The sequence below is a fragment of the Gallinula chloropus genome (assembly GCF_964237585.1).
Source record: "Gallinula chloropus genome assembly, chromosome: 1".
NCBI classification, from domain to species: domain Eukaryota; kingdom Metazoa; phylum Chordata; class Aves; order Gruiformes; family Rallidae; genus Gallinula; species Gallinula chloropus.
This window is the reverse complement of record NC_140085.1, coordinates 18,229,456-18,248,974: the sequence shown is the minus strand read 5'-3', so window position 1 is coordinate 18,248,974 and position 19,519 is coordinate 18,229,456. Positions and strand designations below refer to the sequence as shown.

Genomic DNA, 19,519 nt, shown 5'->3' with positions numbered 1-19,519 from the left:
GCCTAGTGAGAAAGGATTCACGTTGCAGACATTTCTGGAAGTCTGTCTCCCATGGGTAAGACCCCAAGCTGGCCCAGGGGGAGAGTGTGAGGAATCCTTCCCCCCAGCTAAGAAGGAAAACAACTTGTGAGGAACTGACTGAAACTCCCATTCCCCATCTTCCCCTGTGATGCCTGGAGGAGAGGAAGGGAGAGAAATCAATAAAGTCGAGTCCACAAAGAAGGGAGGGGTGGGGAGAGGTGTTTTTAAAATTTGGTTTTATTTTTCATTATCCGACTGGTTTCAGTGTGTGTGTAATAAATTAGATGGGTTTGTTTTTTTCTCTGTTTTAGTGCATGTTAAGTCTGTTTTGCCCGTGACACTAACTGCAGAATGATCTCTCCCTGTCCTTACCTCGACTCCTAAGCCTCTCAATATACATTTTCTCCCCTATCCAGCTGAAAAGGGGAGTGATGGAGCAGCTTTGGTGGGCATCTGCCTTCCAGCTGGGGTGAAACCACCAGAGTTACGTACAATGGGATTCCTGGACATAGCAGGGCAGGGTGGCAGTGACCAAGTGAGTTCGCTGTCCTCTGCACCCTGCTTGCCTGGCAGCACTTACCAGCTGCTGACGGCCTGGGTGATGTGCTGGCTGTGTCAGCCGTGTGGCTCAGGGATGAAGGCATTGTTAGTGTGACATGAGTAGAGGCATTCCTCCCATCTAAAACCAAACCCTTTCCTGCTTACCGAGGTTTCTCGGACGTTGTGAGCACTCTCAGTTATGTTTAAGGCACACAGCCCCAGCTGTGCATCTCCGCAGGGCTCGGGGGCGTTTGCACCCACACGCTGAGGGTCCCTGTGCATCAAACCTGCCCGCGGGGCTGAGGCTGGGCTTTGCTGGGTTGTGTTCGTGTGGGGTCTGGGGGGGTTCTCGTTTGCCTGGGGGGGGGGTTCTCATTTGTTGTTTACACAAGCTTCTGGGACCGTAAGAGCTAATCCAGAACTACAGGAACGGGCGGGGTGGGCTCGCCAGGACTCCCCAGCGTCGTGCCTGGGGAAGCCGGCAGCGGGTCCCGACCTCTGTGCCGCCCCCGGGTGTGGCCGCCGTGAGGCGCCATGGCCGCCCTGGCGGGAAAAGAACTACAGTTCTCGTCGTGCCCCGCGGGGAACGCGGCGAGAACAAGCCCATCGCTGATTTGCTTTTCTTTTCCCGTCTCCCGCCAATCAGAGGCGTGGCTGGAGGGGGACGCGCTCCCCACGCGTGAGGCGGGCTGGTGTCGGCCGGGGCTATGGAGCAGGAGGTGAGCGGCGACGGGACGAGGCCCTTCCGGGGCTGGGACAAAGGGGTGCAGTCGGCCCCTGCAGCCGCGGGGCTGCCCGCAGCGTGCGGGGGACAGGCTTGGGGCGGCCCGCTGCCCTGAGGGAGGGCGTGAGGCCCGCGCTGTGTTAGCGGGGTAACTGGCGGCTGCCCGCGGCCGGCAGCGGGCGAGGAGCTCAGTGCCGCCTTCTCTCGGCCGCCGCGGTGGTGCCCGCCGGGGCCGTCTGCCGGGGCCCGGGCTGGTGCTGGAGGGGATGGTGGGACTGACCCGGGCTGCACGGGCTTTCGTGCCTCGCTCGGCTCTCTGAGCGAGCTGCGGGTCGTGCTGTCACCGCTTGTCACCCCCGGGAGCTCGGAACGTGTCCGCAAGTTTCGTTCGCCTTTGCTGGAAGAGTAACGACCCCGGAGGTCACAGAATCACACCATGGTTTGGGTTGAAAGGATCATGGAGTTCCAGCCCCCTGCCGTGAGGGGAAGATGCTCACTTCCTGTGAGCTGAAGGAAGCTGCACCCCCAGAACGGGTCGAGAAGGAGATTAATATGCTTTTTTTTGAGGAGTTCAGGTCTTCCAGATCTCAGGAGCGCTCTCTGAGGATGTTGGTTTGCAGGAGAGCAGCTCTTGTCTTGGGGGAACAAGCAAGGTACCCTAGGTCTGTTCTGTGTGGAAGCCAGGGAGGGTGTGGGGAGGCAGCAGTGAGTGAATTCTAATCTTTCTGTTCCTCTATCTGTAATAATACCCAGGAGCCGGGGATTGGAGGGAAATTAGCACTGGAAGGTGATGGACTTGCCATTGATACTTTGTTGTTTTACGCTTGGATGAGCAATTTTTTCCCCGTGCCTGGTGTGGCTATTGTAATCTGCCTTTCCGTCCCATCCCCGTGCTGATGCGGACTTTCTGCTTCTCTTTCATGAATTGCTAACACCTTTCCCACAGCTAATTTTGCGCTTATTTAGAGCCTAGTTCAAGATTATTTTGTCCTGACAGACAGTAACTGGACTTGTGTGCTCGTTCTTCAGCTGGTTCCTCTCTGCTCTGGTGGATCCTGCCCCTGGCTGGACACATTAGTACAGAGAGTTAGTGAGGATGTTTACATGCAGAGACATCTGGTTATAGGGAAAGACTCTTAACAACATTCTGTTGTCCTGCTGATGCAGCTTCTGAACTGAGGTCAGCTCTGGACTGTGCAGTTTTCAAAGAACTTGAACTTTTTCCAGAGACAAGTTTGTCCTGCTGAAATCCATGCTGTCCTGGTCTTGTGAGCTGTGGTGGCCAGAGTGTGCACCTTTGTGCTCCGAGCTGGATGTTTGTGGTGACTTTATGTTGATGGTCCCTGCCCTGCTGTGCTGTGCAGCTGTGTTGGGAGACACAGTACCTGGAGGATGGAGTCCCTTCTGTCAGCATGGCAGTGTATTCCTCTCTGTTATTTCTGTGTTCCCCAAACGTTTTTCTATGTAGCTGCAGTCCCATAGCTGTTTGCTCTTGGGAAGCTGAATGCAGCCTGTGAAATACCTGTAGAGAGACCTGTTGGAGGCATAATAATTTACCTGCTAGGGACTCAGACTCCTGCCTTTGGGGCTGTTATGTGGATGGTTGCTCACTCTGAGGCCTCTCCCTGGTCCAGGAGGCACCCCAAGCAATAAAGGCAGGTTTATTGGAGGGTATGGTGTAAAATCTCTCTTTTATAGCAGACTCTTTCCTTTTCAGTTGGTGTCTACCTTCGGCCAGAAAACTTCCTCACTGGAACGGATGGAGGAGGAAGGGGATGACGATGAGGATGGTGACTTGGACTTCTTTGAGGGTTATAACAGCTTCCGGGGCTGCAACAGTAGCATGGGCAGTGACAGCAGCTCCTGTCTGGATGAATCCAGTGATGATGAAGCGGCAGAGCGGGAAATTGGAGACCTTCCCACCTCTCCTGTGCATCACATGTCCACAGGCCGGCTTACAGATGACAGTGGCTCTGAGCCAGGTACTGCAGAGCCTGCCAGTTCTACCTAAAGCTCATGTGTGAGGAGGAGAACAAGGGCTGGGGGAAGCTGTAGGGAGGCGTGACTGCACCTTTCGTATGCTTTGGGAGCAGTCCTGGATTGACACTGGCTTTTCTGGGCCTCATGAGGGGGCTGCTGTGTGTGATGAGGGTTACCTGGGCTCAGCTCTGTGCTTGTAATGTATCAGCTCTGACAACTGCTCATGGTTTTTTTGCCTTCCTTCTCTCAGCTGTGTGCGAGATGTGTGGGATTGTGGGCACCAGGGAGGCTTTCTTCTCCAAGACCAAACGTTTCTGCAGTGTCTCCTGCTCCAGAAGCTACTCCTCAAACTCCAAGAAGGCCAGCATCCTGGCCAGGCTGCAGGTAAGTCAAACCCCTTCTTTCTTTCCTAGGAATGGAGTAGGATGTGCCTGTACACAGGGGTGCGTGATTGTTCTCTAGTTAAAGTTCAGGCTGCCCTTACCAGTGGTTTGTCCTTCCTGGCTGGAGTCCCCAGAGAAGACATGCCTGCTGAAAGGTGGTGCTTCCTAGAACCTGGGGAAGAACACTCTTATATTCTACCTGAAGTTTGTTATTCCCATGGGCATTAGTGAAAATGCTGAAACCTGAACATCAGCCCAAGGAAGAGATGCATGTGCAGCTAGCCAGTTGCATGGCCTGGATCCCTCTCCTGTGCCCCTAATGTTGCTTCTTTTGTAGGGGAAGCCACCAACGAAGAAAGCCAAAGTTCTGCACAAGGCAGCCTGGTCAGCCAAGATCGGGGCCTTTCTCCACTCGCAGGGCACAGGACAGCTGGCAGATGGGACACTGACAGGCCAGGATGGTGAGTGTGGGAGGGGATGTGAGGAGGTGCAGCTCTACAGTCCTCTTCCTCACCTCTGGCCTGGTACTGAAACAGTGTGCATGGACTGCTCTGAGACAGGCTGGCAGGACACAGGGCACATCTCCTTCTCTCTGCCAGTGCTAATGGACCCCTGGTGGGTTCCTGCCCATCCACTGTTGCAGCCTCATACTCACAACTTGGACCGAAACATAAGCTCTCCAGTCATAGTCTCACAACATCCTGGCAAAGCTGACTTATGGGTGCTCTGCTGCTCTCAGCTGTTTGCTGATCAACTTGAGGAACAGCCAGTCACTGCAGCTGAAGGATTAGCAAGCTGCTGTGTTAGGGCAGAAGTGACCATGCCCAGGGAGTGGCAGGATGAATTGATCCCTGAGCAGCCTGCTGTTGGAGCAGAGCTGTAGCCTTGGATCAGGAGTGACTGTGAGATTAACATCTCAGTGCTTCACTCTGATTTTCCAAGCACCCTCTGGGAAAGCAAGCACTGCTAATATGACCCTGCGGTGTTGCTGCTGTGAGGCAAAGCTCTTAAGTGGCTTAGCACTGACAGGATTCAGTCTCTTCTCACCCTGGAGTGCTTGAGCCCTGGGCTAGATTTGACCCCTTTTTCTGCCCCTCCCTTTCCCAAAAGCAAGTAGCAGCAAGGATTGATTAATGTTGTGCCTGTCTTGAGGGCTGGTTCCCATGTATGTGTAGGATCTAGTTCCCCACTAGGGAAACACACTGGAATGCAGAATCTCTGCGTGCTGGGGCAGAGGGTTCTGTCCCAGAGCAGGCCACAATGTGTGTGTGAGCTGTAGGCCAGAGGTAGGGGACCACTCTGTGCCTTTTCTGTACTCTCACCCAATTTGCCTGCTCTCATGTCTGCTTACAGCACTCGTCCTGGGCTTTGACTGGGGAACGTACCTGCAGGAGCACGGCTTCAAGGCAGCTCCTGTCAGCTGCTTCAAACATGTGAGTTGTTCTTTGCTGTACCTTATCCTGTGAATGGGACATGCTGTATACGTGGGGCTTCCCTGTATTCCTGTGACAAGTGGGGAGAGACCTGGGGACCTGATTCTTAAGGCCCAGCTGATGCAAGGAAAGAAGTTGGAGCTTCTCAGAGCTAAGAATGGGAGTCCTGCAGAGGTACCAGGAGTTTTGGAGGAGGAAGCAGAGGAGGACTCGGTAGAAGCACTGCCAGTAGTGATGGCCTAGTGCTGGACGGGGACAGAATTAATTCTGAATTGGGGCAGAGAGCAGAAAGCTCCTGGATGCAGTTTGTGTGGGTAAGCACAACCCAGGGTGATGTTCAGGGAGGACCTCAGCTTATGTGGGCCTGACAGTAGCTGCCTCCCCAGCATGTCTGGTTCCTGCCATACTGATTTGCAATCCTTGTGGGCCAAGCAGCCAAGGCAGGTCCATGAAGGAATGCCAGCCCCAGCCTCTCTGTGTATTAAGACTTGTTATGTTCCTTTTGAGTTGTAATTTGTGATAATACTAAGAAAACTTTATTTTTCTTGAAGATAAGGTCAGGCAGGCACAGCAGTTTGATGGTTAGGGATTTTGATAACACAGAGGGAAGGCAGCAGCTACTTTGGGATAATAGGACAGCTGGCAGTGAAATATTTAAGTGTTGCAATACAATGTTTTGCCTTTTGGGATCCTCTGTGAGCACCCCAGTGAGAGGCTGGGACAGTTTGGTTGTATTTCAAGCTGTTGGTAGATACAGGAAGGGTAAGGCATGCAAACCTGGGCTTAAGGTGAGAGTGTAGCTGCCTGAAACGTATGTCTGAAAGCTAGAGCTGCTGTAACAGTCAACATCCCTTTCCCAACGTGGCTGCCTTGATTCTTCAGGTGCCCCTCTTCGATCAGTGGGACGATGTGGTGAAAGGTATGAAAGTGGAAGTGCTGAACAGCGATGCTGTGCTCCCCAGCCGGGTGTACTGGATTGCATCCGTCATGAAGACTGTAGGTATGTCTCCAATGTAATTCCTGACAGCTGGGGATGGAAGGGTAACTTCTCTGGGAAGCTTTGAAGAGCTGAGTGTAGCTGGGCAAGTAAAACTTCAGCTCTTTTAAGAGCTCTGCAATTGCTGACAGATTTTGGAACAGGAAATACCATGGTGTGGGGGTTGGAGGAAACCAGCATCTGTTTCCTGTTCTGATTGCTGGGCTCTTTGTAAATGAGGGCCTGCCTCCAGAATGGTTGGAGAAGCTCTGATAACCTGTGCAGAGCTCTGAAGGCTGTGCTGGAGGGAATAAGCCTGTGGTGCCCAATAGGGAGAGGAGACATTCTCAGCCTCTAACGAACGCCTTTCTCTCGTTGTCTGCTCTGTCCTGGCAGGGTACAGGGCCCTTCTGCGATATGAGGGCTTTGAGAATGATGACAGCCACGACTTCTGGTGCAATTTGGGCACGGTGGATATTCACCCCATTGGCTGGTGTGCCATCAACAGCAAAATCCTGGTACCACCACAAAGTGAGTGTGGGCGAGAGGGGCCAGCGTGTTCCTGGGCATAGAGGAGCTTCAGTTCATGCTCAGTGTAGTGGGACAGGAGCTCCCACTATGTGGGACCATGGCTCTATTTGTGCTCTGAGTTAGAAGGAACAATTAGTTCTTTGGGAAACTGGACACTGCTTGAGTGCTCCCTCTGCATATCCCTGGGGTTGACCTGGGGGTGCTGGATGCAGAGCTGGTATCAGACCTATGGACAGAGGCCAGCTCAGGTGCCCATTCCTCATTCTGACCCACACGGTGGCTACATTTAAACCTGTGGGGGAGTGTTATTTTGTCCTGCATTCTGGACAGTGTCTCTGGGAAGTGCACTGGATCCAGCCCCTGCTCAGCAGTTTGGAGAGGCGTGCTGGTTTAGCAGAATGCTGGGAAGCTCAGATCTGCGTGGTACGGCTCGCGTGGCTTTGCTTTAATGGCACTTCTGTGTCTGGATCAGTGGAGCTGGGTCTCTGCTCGGCCCTGTCCATTCTGTAATGGTGACAGCTTGCAGGCAGTTGTCAGGGTGAGCCTGCAGAACAGGGTCTGAACGTGAAGGGGGCCCTTTAATGCAGATGGATAAAGGTGTTAGTGTGGTGCTGTAATTCCTTCGGTCCTAAAGCTGTGCTTCCCCCCACCCCCATATGTAGCTATCCACGCCAAGTACACTGACTGGAGAAGTTACCTCATGAAAAAACTGGTGGGAGCCAGGACCATCCCAGTGGATTTCCACATCAAGGTAAATGTGGGAGGCTGTCATTTTATGTGTGGAAATGAAGCCAGAGCCAAGAGATGTGTGTGCAGCACGTCTCTTCTGGTTCTGATCTGTGCAACTCCTGTGTGTGTCCCCTCAAAACCTGGGTGGGACAGGGCAGTGAGCCACCTGTCATGATCCTGTAGGTAATGGCACAGCCCCTGTGGTCAGCACACCCATTTCCCCTTTGGGTCATAGATAGGCTTTAAAAGCTCTTGTCATGTCAACCTCTGCTAGAAAGTACTAGGGATGAGTCTACTACTTCTCCAGCCTGGGCTTTCCTGGCCCTCTTTCAGGGCTGTGGGATGGCTCTGAAAGTCAGAAACCTTCGGCTTCAGTTTTAGTAGCAGAGCAGCCTGTGAGGAGTGAGAGTGACACAGGCTCCCTCAAAGTGCGTGCAAGCAGCTGTGCCACGCCCTTGGCAGCTATAGAGCTCTTGTGGTGATTTTGTGTAGTCTGCGCTGAGGTTACACCTTGCTGGGGAGAGGAGGCTGTTGTGGCTGGCAACTTTGTAAACCACAGATAAAGAACATGGTCCCAGAGGCAGCAGGCAAGAAGGCAGATTATGGGTTTTCCTGTGTGTGAGGTGATCGGTGATGCTGAGCTGGAGACCTTGACGTAGCTGGCGTTTCCCTTGTTACGTCTCAGGAAGTTCAGAGGATGTTCTTAGCAGCTTGTTCCTGGGCCACAGTGTGTAGCTGAGAGCTCACACCATGGGGAGGAAGTGCTAGAGAGAGGCATATGTTGTCCATATCTTTCTCCTAACATCTTCACTCCCACCTAATGAACAGGTGGAAGGGGAGGACCTTTAAAAGGTCTCCTGGATTCAGGTGTAGGCTGCTTTGGGTGTCTTGAGATTGGTTTGAGCAGTGATTCCTAGTTGCTGTGCTGCATTCTGGGATCTCCAGTGCCAAAATGTCAGGAGTTCTATAAACACCTTTGGGTGTTTGTGGATGAGTAGGGCTGGGATGTATCGGCAAAAGGAAGGTCTTGAAACATCAGTTAGAAGGCAGGCAGTGGCTCTTTTCACATGCCTTTGAGTCAGTCTGCAGACTAACTCTGGCATTGGAGATGGAGTTGGCAGATAGGTCATCTATCTGTGATGTTGCTCAGCCTCTGATCAGAGTAAAAAGAAGGGCCTGATCTCTTATAAAGTCAACTGAAAATCATGTCCTTTGGGAAGGCACACCTCTAACTGCTCCCAGCCTCAAAACACTTACAGTCTTTCGTGAGAGTAACTGTTGTGGGGCCACATGACAGAGGAGACTTAGGGTGTATGCTGTCATGTGTGGAGCTGGCAGCTCCCTGTCCCCCAGTGGATCTTCTCCAGTGCATCCCTTCCCAGAGATGTCTCCCAGTCAGCTTTGGGCAGTGCTGGGGGTTGACCAGCATGTCTGAGGGGAAAGCTGTTCTCTGAAGTGTTTTGGGAGGAGAACACCGAGTGCAATTGATCTCACCTCCTGTGCTGATTGTTGCCAGATGGCGGAGAGCATGAAGTACCCATTCCGCCAGGGCATGCGGGTGGAGGTGGTGGATAAGAGCCACGTGTCCCAGACGCGCATGGCAGTGGTGGACACCGTGATCGGTGGCAGGCTGAGACTCCTCTATGAGGATGGTGACAGTGATGATGACTTCTGGTGCCACATGTGGAGTCCTCTCATTCATCCTGTGGGCTGGTCACGGAGAGTGGGCCACAGCATGAAGAAGACAGGTAAGAATCGGGCCACACCACAAGCATCTTCTGATTTGCTAAGAACTGCCTGGATGTGCTGGGAGCCAGGCAGTTGCCTCAGGACCTGGCAGATACAGTCTACGGAGCTTTGTGTCTGCTCCTTTTCCCCTTGGATAGATAAGAATCCAGTGATCTGCTGCCACAGGTCAGGACAGGGGGACTCTAGGGTGTCTTACCTGAAGCAGGTAGTTTACCCCTGTAGTGTGAGAACTTAGTCTGCGACATCACAGGTTTCTTGAGTCTCTCTGAGGAAGTCCACGCTGGCTTCTCTAAGACTGGATGCTCTCAAGTTGTGTTTTTCTGGACTTCACAGAGAGGAGTTTTTGGTCAGCTTAGACTGGCAGAAAGACCCAAGCCTTGAGCCCTGCTGATCCTTCTGGTTGTATCTCCCTTGCTGCCTCTCCCTGGTGATTACAGCTACGTGTATGGGTGGCATCACTAGTGCTCAGGCAGCTTAGCCATCTGCTTTTGAGCAAGCCCAGCATCACAGCCCACGTTAAGAGGAACATAAAGGGACCAACACGTTCTCTTTATTGCTCTTCTGCTGGTCTCTGATCTATAAGTCTTTTGTAGCAGCTGAGTTCTCACCAGGGAATTGATAGCCAGTGTGTTTTCTTACTGCAGTTGCTGCAGGTTTTACCTCTCTTTGCTTCTTTCATTCCGCACAGACGAAAAACGCAGCGACATGGCAAACCATCCCACCTTCCGGAAGATTTACTGTGACGCTGTCCCCTATCTGTTTAAGAAGGTAGGATGAGCCTGCCTGTGTTTGCTACAGTGAAGGAGGCAATGACACCACTTCCTTCCCTGGGCATATGTGCTGCTGGGTGGGTTGTTAAGGGTGGCTCCTTTGTCTCCCTCACAGCTATAGGGCAGTAAGGAGTTTTAGGGGCTGGGGGTGAGGGTGGGGGTGTCAAGACTGTGTTTGGGGCAGGTCAAAACTGGAAAATGGAATAATTAAAAGACAATGACAGATTGAGGTACTTGATTGAAGGGCAAAAAACAACTGCTTGGAGCTTTAAGTTGAAGAGGGAAGACAGTTGCATGTGAGAGACCAATTCTGACAAGGAACTAGGTCATACTGGTAAGTACTAAGATGAGAAGGAGACTTGCTTTGCTGTGGACCAGCAGCTAAGCGCTGGGCCTGGCTCACTGAGTGATCAGGGCCTTGGCAGGAGATAGCTGACAGAAACACAGCATTAGTCTGGCTGCCTCTTTGTATTTCTTGTAGTTTTTATTCTTTCCCTTCCCAACTTGGTTGATGTCAGGGTGGAACTGTCCTGTGCCCCTGACAGCACATGATACACCAGAGTTTCATTTAGGTACGAGCTGTCTATGCTGAAGGAGGATGGTTTGAGGAAGGCATGAAACTGGAGGCCATTGACCCTCTGAATCTGGGCAACATTTGTGTGGCCACCGTTTGCAAGGTAAGTTCCCTAGGCAGAAGGGGGTCTACTGCATTTACCCAGGATAACCCAGTCTCTTCTCAGGTCTTCACAAACAAGTAAGTCTGAGTAGGATTTTGCACGAGAGAGAGCAGAGGGCTGTCAAGAGTTTGGCTGCTGGAGCGTGGAGGAAATGGGGGCATTACCTCAGAGCTCTGAGAAGCTGTGTGACCAGCAGTTGTCTGCATGTGTCCAGCGTGTGACCAGCAGCCACCCTTCCTTCACTCTTGTGCTTGCAGTAGGGAAGACTATGCACTCCAAGAACTGGAGAACAAGAGAAACACCTCTGTAGTGCTTTTTTGAGGAGCTGTGGGGTGACCTCTGTGTGAGGAATTGGGTGTATCTGTATGGGCAGCATTTTCTGGTGTAGGAAGCTGGGGATAGACGTGTCTCCTGCAATCTCTCTTGATTACAAGGATTCCTGTGGTAGTGTTGGGAAGTATATTATTTGGCCAGGTTTCCTTGGGTGTGTTGCATGTCCTAAAGCCTAGCATCAACTTGAGGTTTGGCAGGATGCTGGGAATGCCAGGAAAGCTTTTTGCATTTGTAAAACGTTCCCTTCAGCCATTGCTTGGAAATGTGAAGAGGTTGGGGCAGAACGTGCCTATCATATCTGGTAGGCACCAGGAGGGGACAAATCTTGTTGCTGTAGGAAGTGGTAAGTCTGAAGGTCGTGCCCTTCCTTTCTGTCCCGTAACAAATTCATGACCTAGCTGGTGGAGAGGGTCTCTGGGCTTCCAATGAAGTCTGTTTCTGAGGGAGAACATTGCTCCTGACCATTTATGGCTGAGTTCTTTTCACAAGGCTATCAGTGCTGCTCCCAGTCCTGCAGAAATTGCTGCTGTGGGGATTAGCTTGTGTTGAAGAACACACCAGGAGAAGCTACAGCATGCCCTGGAACATATAACATGGCATTTTACTATCTAGTGGTAATGGTGATCCATCTGTGGGGACTCTTGAGAATGGACTTGTGGGGACTCCTTTGAGAGGAGAGGCTTTAGAGCAAGCAAAGCTCATGCCCTTCACTCCCACCTCAGGTACTTCTGGATGGGTATCTCATGATCAGCATTGATGGGGCCACATCCGCTGATGGCTCTGACTGGTTCTGCTATCATGCCTCTTCACATGCCATCTTCCCTGTCAACTTCTGTCAGAAGAACAGCATCAATCTGACCCCTCCAAAAGGTGAGATTTGGGCTTTGCCCAGTTATACAAACCAGCATGCAGAATCTGCTGGGCTGTGCTTTTCTGACAGGGCTCAGGTTCAGCTGAACCAAAATCCCGTGGGTTAAAATGTGTCTGTTTCTCAGGGGGACAGGGCTGGTTCAGAGCACCAGTCCACTTGAGCTCTGCCCATATGCCAAGTCTTGGTACTTGATGGAAGGACGTAACATCTCTAGAGGGCGTTAACGGCATTGTGGTTAGCTCCTGGTCAATCAGCATGAGAGCCCAAACTGAACAGAATCAAAGGTTTAGAGGACAAGGAGAGTGAGGAGGCATAAGCAGAGCCATTGCTGCATGACTCGGTGCTTAAAAGTGGGAGGAATCACCTCTATTCCGTTGGTATTGGTAAACCTGAGACCAATATTTCTGCAAAGTCCTGCGAGGCAGTCGCCCTAGGAATGTGTTTACTGCCTCACATGGCCATACCCAAAAAGGCCTGCTGCAAATTTCTGTGTTGCAGCCCTTCTGTGCAGTCCTATTCTGTCTTCCTTTGATGTTCCTGATGGTGGAATAAAGATTGGTCTTAGTGGTGTATTTTAAACATACTTCTGCCCGCCCGCTGCTTCTATTCACCTCTCCGTGGGGTTCGGATAGGTGACTGACACAAGCAGCTTGCACTTTGCAGTGCTTGCCTGCTGGATGGGAGTGCTGGACTGCCATGGAATCTGGACTAGATTTACACCCAAGACCAGGCTGCACGTGCTGGTTAGTGAAACGGTTTTGCAACCAGTTGCTATATCTCCTTCCTGCCTGTTCTGCCTTTTGTCCCAGCTGCTCTGCCCAGAGACTCTTTCTCACTGACCGTTTCTTCCTGCTGCAGGGCAAGATGCACAAACCTTTGACTGGGAAAGTTACCTGGAAAAGACTAAGTCAAGACCTGTTCCAGCACGGCTCTTCAACACGGTGAGTGCTGCCAGGACAAAGAGATGCATAGGGATACTTGCAGTCAGGAAGTTGGAGCACAAGAGCGCTGGCTGTCACAGAATGGTTAGGTGGAAAGGACCTCAGCAGGTCACCTTGTCCAACACCCCTGGTCAAGCAGAGTCACCTAGAGCCTGTTGCCTAGGACCAAGTCCACTTGGCTTTTGAATATCTCCATGGATGGAGACTTCACAACCCCTCTGGGCAACCTGTGCCAGTGCTAAGTCATCCTCACAGATAAAAAAGTTCCCTCTGACATTCAGGAGGAACTTCCTGTGTTTCAGTTTGTGCCCATTGCCTCTGGTCCTGTCCCTGGGCACCACTGAGAAGAGACTGGCTCCATCTGTATACCTTCCCTTCAGATATTCACATACATTGATAAGATCCCCTTGAGCTTTCTCCAGGATGAACAGTCCCAGCTGTCTCAGCCTCTCCTTATATGAAAAATGCTGTAGTCCTCTCATCATCTTTGCGTCCCCTTGCTGAACTCTCTCTCTCTCTAGTATGTCCATGTGACCCATGTACTGAGGAGCCCACACAGTACTCCAGGTGTGGTCCCACCAATGCTGAGTAGAGGGGAAGGATCAATCACCTCCTTGATCTGCTGGGATCATTCCTCCTAATGCAGCCAGGGATACCATTAGCCTTCTTTGTCCCAGTGGCCCATAGCTGGCTTATGTTCAACTTGGTGTCCACCATGATCCCATAGCCCTTTTCTGCCAAGTTGCTTTCGAACCACTCTCCCTACAGCAATGTGCTGGGGCCTGGGGTTGTGCCTCCCAGAGCGTAGGACTTTACATTTCCTTTTGTTGAACTGTGTGAGGTTCCTGTCAGATCGTTTCTTCAGCTTGTCAAGGTCTTTCTGGATGGCAGCACAGCCCTCTGGCATACCAGTTTTGTATCCAGCAAACCTGATGGGTTTGCTGTGACACTCTGCCATGTCATCCAAATAATTAAGGAACAGGATTGGACCCAGTATGACCCCTGGGGTACAGTGCTAATTACTGGCCTCCAACTAGACTTCTTGCCACCAATCACCAACTTTTGGGCTCAGCTGCTCAGCCAATTTACAGCGCCCCTCACTTGTCTCCTCACCCAGCCCATACTTCCATCAGCTTCTGTATGACGATCTTCTGGGAGACAGTGTCAAAAGCCTTCCTGAAGTCAGGGTAGGAGTATCCAATGTCTCTATCTGGCCAGTCAGCACCTCAGGTTAATGGCTTTGATCAGGTGTCCCTTAACTGCTGCCTGCTGCTCTCCCTTTTTCAGGGCCTTGTTTCTCAAGGCTGGGCTTAGATTAACTAAGGACACAGCTGGCCCTGTATCATGCATGTCACCTTCTGTTGTGAGACTTGTTCTGTTGTGCAATTGAGGCTTTGTTCTCTCTCTGCTTTAAGCTGGAGGAGCAGCTGTTGTAGGCTGCTGGTGGTTGGGTGTGGGTTTGGACTGGGTGCGATGGCCTTGGGTTTTCTCTTTTCTGCACCCAGGACTGCCCAAACCACGGCTTCAAGGCGGGCATGAAGGTGGAGGCAGTGGACCTGATGGAGCCTCGGCTCATCTGTGTGGCCACGGTGAAGCGTGTTGTCCACCGTCTCCTTAGCATCCACTTTGATGGCTGGGACAATGAGTATGACCAGTGGGTGGACTGCGAGTCTCCAGACATTTATCCTGTAGGGTGGTGTGAGCTGACTGGCTACCAGCTTCAACCACCTGTTGTTCCAGGTGAGTGAAGACTTGACTGTGGTTTCTAATGCTAGAGGAAAAGGTTTCCTTCCTCCCGCTCTGTGAGTGGCTCCTCCTTTTTGGGCCTTGTAGGGAGGAGAAAATTGCCTCCTTGATGGCTACTGTAATTCTTCCTCTGCTGCCACACGTTTTAGCAGAGGGAGGAGTCTGTGTCAGGGAGAAAACAGCCTGAGATTTGAGGTTGGCTCTGTCTTCCCTCTGTTCCCCCACCTGCACACCAACAGAATTGCCTCTGATAAAGTTGGGTAGAGTTCCAGGTGGTCCTGTCCTTCACAGCTCCCTTTTACTAAACACACCTATAACCTCAGCCAGGTAGCAGGGGGGAGCTCAGCCCCTGCTCCCTTTTCTCATCACTTCTGTGTCTGTAAAAGGTAAGAGCATCCCTCTCGAGTTCATTTCTTCCCTCATCGCAGGGAGGCCATTGCCTCACCTTGGCAGATGCTTTCCTTCTTGTCCCAAACTGAGTCTTGTTTCTCTACTGCCCCTGCCAAATCTCTACTGGGCCTCTCTCCCCTGTGCTGCCCCAGCCTGGAAGGACGGACAGCAATTGCTGAAGAGCCTTGCTTTCCCCTCAGCTGGTTGTCTCGGGAAGAGGGTGTTGGCTCGGGGGGACGGGTGTATCTTGTTTCTCGCTTATGTCACTACATCCCAGTCACCTACTGGTTATGGGACTTGGCTTTCGTTTCCCTCTCGTCTCCATGACAGAGCCCACAACTCCAGTGAAGGCCAAGGAGATGCCCAAGAAGAAGAAGAAACCCTATGGAAAGAAGAGTGAGTGATGTTTGATTAGTGCCCTCCTGCTCGCTCGCAGGCTGGGCCCAGTTAGAGGAACCCTGTCCATGTCCCGTGAGAGCAGGAGAGAGAGGCCTTGTCTTGCTGTGGACACCCTCAGCCCGCTGTGGGTTTGACAGCACAGCTTCATCCTTCTTAACTGCCCTGTTACCTAAGCGAGCAGAGAGCTGTGTGTGTCGGGAGGACCTGTTGGCAGTGTGGTTTTGTTGGCCGAGGTACAGATGGTGCTTGCTTCCAGGCGTGAGGCTGTGCTGCTTTCCTCACTGTGTCTGTGGTTCGAGGGAGATGGTTTGCTGCAGCTGGAGGGTAGCTGGAGAGCAGCCCTGCCTGCTTTGTGCTGAGGGAAAGAAGGCCTTAAGATGGCTGAAGAGATTGGTAGTGGGGCTGGATCATGTTATCGTTTCATCTTGTCGTTGTTGTCATTGTTGCGATAACTGTGGCAAATCATGTGTACACAGGCAAGAAATTCCTTTGGTGGGGGGGTGGGGGTATGTTGGGGAGGGTGGAGAGGAAAAGACATCCATAGAATATAAAGATGTTCAACTTAAATTAAAACTTCAGCTAAAAATTAACATGTTAATGCTCCGGTGTCCATGCCTTGGAGCCAACAGGCCCATTGCCTAGGACTAGACCCAGACAGGTAAGCAAAGCTGACATCAGACTGATTCCAGCAGGACCTGCTCCTTGGAAGTTAAGCACAAGAAGTGCCTTGCCTTTAATGAAAAAGAATGCAGAGGAGCATATTTTGAGATGGTTGACCATAGAGTTTTTCTCCAGGAGGCCATTTCTGCCATGTAATCAGTTGGCAGCTAATGACCACATAGTTTGCTGGTCAATTGGGCTGGCCCCTGGCCTGTGTTTCCTCAATGAAGTGGGGTTGCTGATCTTCCTGGGGAGAAGAAACACACTTTTGCCCATGCTCTGTTATCTCTTTGTTAAGGAAAAAAGTTACCTGCCAAAACCCGCAGCATCAAGCAGACTCTCAAGAAGCCGTCGGCCCCGAAGGTGAAGCGAGAAGCAAAAGCTGCCAGCAAGGCCTTGCCAGAGCCAGCGCCGGATGAGAGTAAGGGAATGAGCTACTCTACCCAGGAGCCACTGGCAGCTCTGCCCTGCGTGCTGCCAGCCTTCCCAGGGCCTGTGCTGGCTCTTAAGGCAGGGAAAGGCAGCATGTGACAAATGCCCCTTCCCCACCGCTCCAGAGACAGCGAGAGCGGAAGAAAGCCTTTGCTGCCATTCCCTGGGAGGTCTGGCCTCCTGAGGAGATTTGCTGACAGCAGTACAGCCAGTTATCTTGAGACCTGCTGAGGGCCTGGCTGCCCAACCAAGCAGTCTGGTTCTATGAGGTCAGTTAGGGAGGAGAGCCAAGACTGACATGTCAAAAGTGTGCTGTCACATCCCAGTCCCATAAGGGCAGTTGCAGCATGTGAAAACAGCCCTCAGGTGCCCCTGAGGCCCAGGAGATGTGACCAGAAGAGCAACTGGGTCACCTGCCAACCCTAGTGGGTGGTGGGGAAAAGGGTGGGTGAAATGATTTCATGGGGATGAAGTCTCATGAAGGTCCCTGTTCCTCACAGAACTTTACCTTTCCCTGAATGGATTGAGGCAGACAGAGAGTGGAACCCACTGGCTTTTCCTCTCTTGACCCTAAGAGAAGTTGTTGGGAGTATGCAGCTGCATGCTGCCAGGGCTTAGTCCCTGTCCGAGAGCACTCTGAGCATCCACATGACCAGAGCTGATGCTGGGGCGCTGCAGGCGGAGCGAGGAAGCATGGGTTGGGTTTGTTGACTTACTGTTCCCCCTCTCTCCTGTCTCTCACTAGTTATCGCTGTGCAAGTGAAAGAAGAAACCATCGACCCCTCGTTAGCTGAGTTTGGAGCCACAGAGCTTCCCGTTCCCATCAGCAGCATAAAGGAGGAGGAAACAGACTGATCCTGAGTATTCCCCAGCTGCCCCAGCAGCCTGCACTTCACCTCCTGACTCTTTGGGGAAAGTCCTGGCAAAGGGAAGACTCAAAGGGTCTGGGGCAGACCACCCTGCAACACCACAACTCTGCTTTCCTGCTGTGCAAGATTTCCCTCAGACTTGTCGTTTGAAGCCCTGGGAAAGGGACTCCACAGAGGCCACAAGCGCGATGAGCGTGACCAGGGATGGCTGCTGGGGTTATGTCTGCCTGGCTTTGAAGGCACCTTTCCGAGCAGGAGCTCCCAACAGGGAAAGAGGCTGTGGGAGCATGAAGGGGTGGTTTGAGTTCCCAGCTGTGGCTGGAGCTGGTGCGCCGCAGTCTGAGCTGGTGTGTGCAGGTCACATGCAGCAGGACATCAGCAGCCCTTGTAGCACATCGGTGCTGTGCTCCCTGCAACCCCCGAGAGAGTCCGGACAGGATGAGAGGAGAGAGGTGGTAAGAAACCAAACCAGAAAGGGATGATGATGCTTCTTGAGGGACTGAGACACCTTTCTGAGTGTCATCGTTTCTTGCTTTTGAAGCCAGAACTGTAGAGGACACAGTATATACAGTTGGAATTTTTAATTTTTTAGCACTCCTACTGTAAACCTGCTCTACGATCTGCACCCTAAAGCCCTGTGAATTAAAGGTGGGTAGAAGTCAACAGTGTTTTGTGCTGTCTGGGCATTTTTTAATGTTTGTGGGGGGCAATAGGCTTTCTCTGGGCACTCACCCTGTCTGTTTGCTGGCTCTGCTGAGCATCGCAAGGATGCAAGAGAAAGCTTCAGGGGGGGATGCCTTTTCCCCTGTTTTAGGGTAGAACTCTTAACAGTCCTCTCTCTCCCCAGACTGGCCATCACAGTTCAGGCCAGAAATCAGAAAGGTCAGTGTGGCAACAGTGATGCAAACCAGTTTTAAATCCCTGGTTGCAGGTTCCTGTGAGCTTTGTGCAGGTGAGGAAGCCCCTTGGTGCCACCATGGCTGGCCAGCTGTAGGGAAAGTGCCTAGTCAGACCCTGCAGGGAAATGGCCACCCAGCCTGCAGCCTTGGCCATGCTCCCTGCAAGTTTCTAGGTGAGAGCTTGTGGTGCCAGAATAGTTCCTGCTTTGTGCAGTGGCTTGTGACCAAAAAAATAATGTTGGCAGGCCTACAGTGCAGAAAACACAGGAAGGAGGTTGGGAGTAATTAATGGGATCTTCAGCCTTCCTCTTTTCCCTCCTAAAGAGGCAAACAGCCTGTAACTGGGGAAGGAGGAGAAGGTTGTGGGTTGAAGCAATGAGACACCAGTGGAAAGAGTGGAAGGGTCTGTGTCAGACCAGAGAGCTGCACCACCTTGGCCTGGCCCTAACAGGGACATACCAGGGCTCCTGCGCGTGGTGGGGAGCTGGGCTGTGTGGTGTTTACTGAAGGCATGGAATGGGGCTCCCCTGCCTGCCTGTCCTGGCAGCTGGCTGCAGAAGATGCCTTAGCGTAGGGGGATCCTGTTTCAGCGCAGAGCCGTGTCCTCTCTCTCATCCCCTCCTTCCTGGGCTGCCACCTTTCCTCAGCTGTGCCAAACAGGGGGGCCTGTAGGGCTGCCTGGGTTTATAGATGGACAATTTCCTAAAGCCTTTGGCTTTCTTACTGCTGCTCTTTGCTGTAGCAGTGTCATGCCCCACACTGACGCTTAAGGCTACAAGTGTTCACCTTCGAAGGCACCTCAATTAAACAAGCTGCAGACTTTCAAATGAGGCAAGGGGGGGTGTGTCCTAACCTGGGCTGCTAGGGGGAGCAGGTTTGGCACATCTCTCACAATGGGATCAGTGATCCCCTTCCACCCATGGGCCCACTGACCAAATGTTGCAGGAAATAAAAAAGGTTTTGATTAGCTTGTCTTTTAATGGGGAAGAGCTGTGGGGAACTCAGGCACTGGTTTCACCAATGAGAGTTTTTAAGGTTTCTGCTCTAAGATTGGAGGCTGTGCAGGACTTTGTCTTGTGCTCTCTGCCGTCCCACTCAGGGCCCTTCAGTCGGTTCTGAAGCTCTGAAGGCACTGTGCTCTTAAAAACAAAACCAAACTTGTGGGTTCCAGCTTTGCCACAGGGCTGGAGGGAGCCTTGGGAAGAAAAGGAAGCATTTGGCTTTGCTCGAGGCACGAAAGGCTCTTGTGAACACTACAGAAGCTCTTTGCACCAGGTCTGGCCAGGGTCCCGTGCTGCTGTGTCCTGCAGGAACGAGCCCTGCGCCTTCGGCAGGGGGGCATCGCTCGGGTGCCACCAGGCTCTGGCCTCTGCCCCTTGTGTGACACCCCTGTCACTGCAGCGGGCACGAGCCTAGAAAAACTGCTGTCCCCAGACTGTGGGCACAGGCCTGCTGCACCCTGTGCA

At 52.2% G+C, this 19,519-nt stretch overlaps 1 protein-coding gene across 1 annotated transcript; it reads left to right on the top strand.

The window, feature by feature from the left end:
* Positions 1-1,226: 1,226 nt before the first annotated feature.
* On the top strand, positions 1,227-17,800 carry L3MBTL2 (L3MBTL histone methyl-lysine binding protein 2). Its single transcript, XM_084275153.1, has 17 exons — positions 1,227-1,280; positions 3,003-3,267; positions 3,516-3,649; positions 3,986-4,109; positions 5,002-5,081; positions 5,964-6,081; positions 6,454-6,588; positions 7,251-7,339; positions 8,834-9,065; positions 9,755-9,834; positions 10,409-10,513; positions 11,569-11,716; positions 12,576-12,658; positions 14,164-14,398; positions 15,125-15,190; positions 16,152-16,274; positions 17,031-17,800. Exons 1-17 carry the CDS (start codon positions 1,269-1,271, stop codon positions 17,138-17,140), a joined length of 2,139 nt encoding a protein of 712 aa, XP_084131279.1. The 5' UTR covers positions 1,227-1,268; the 3' UTR covers positions 17,141-17,800.
* The last annotated feature ends 1,719 nt before the right edge of the window (positions 17,801-19,519 follow it).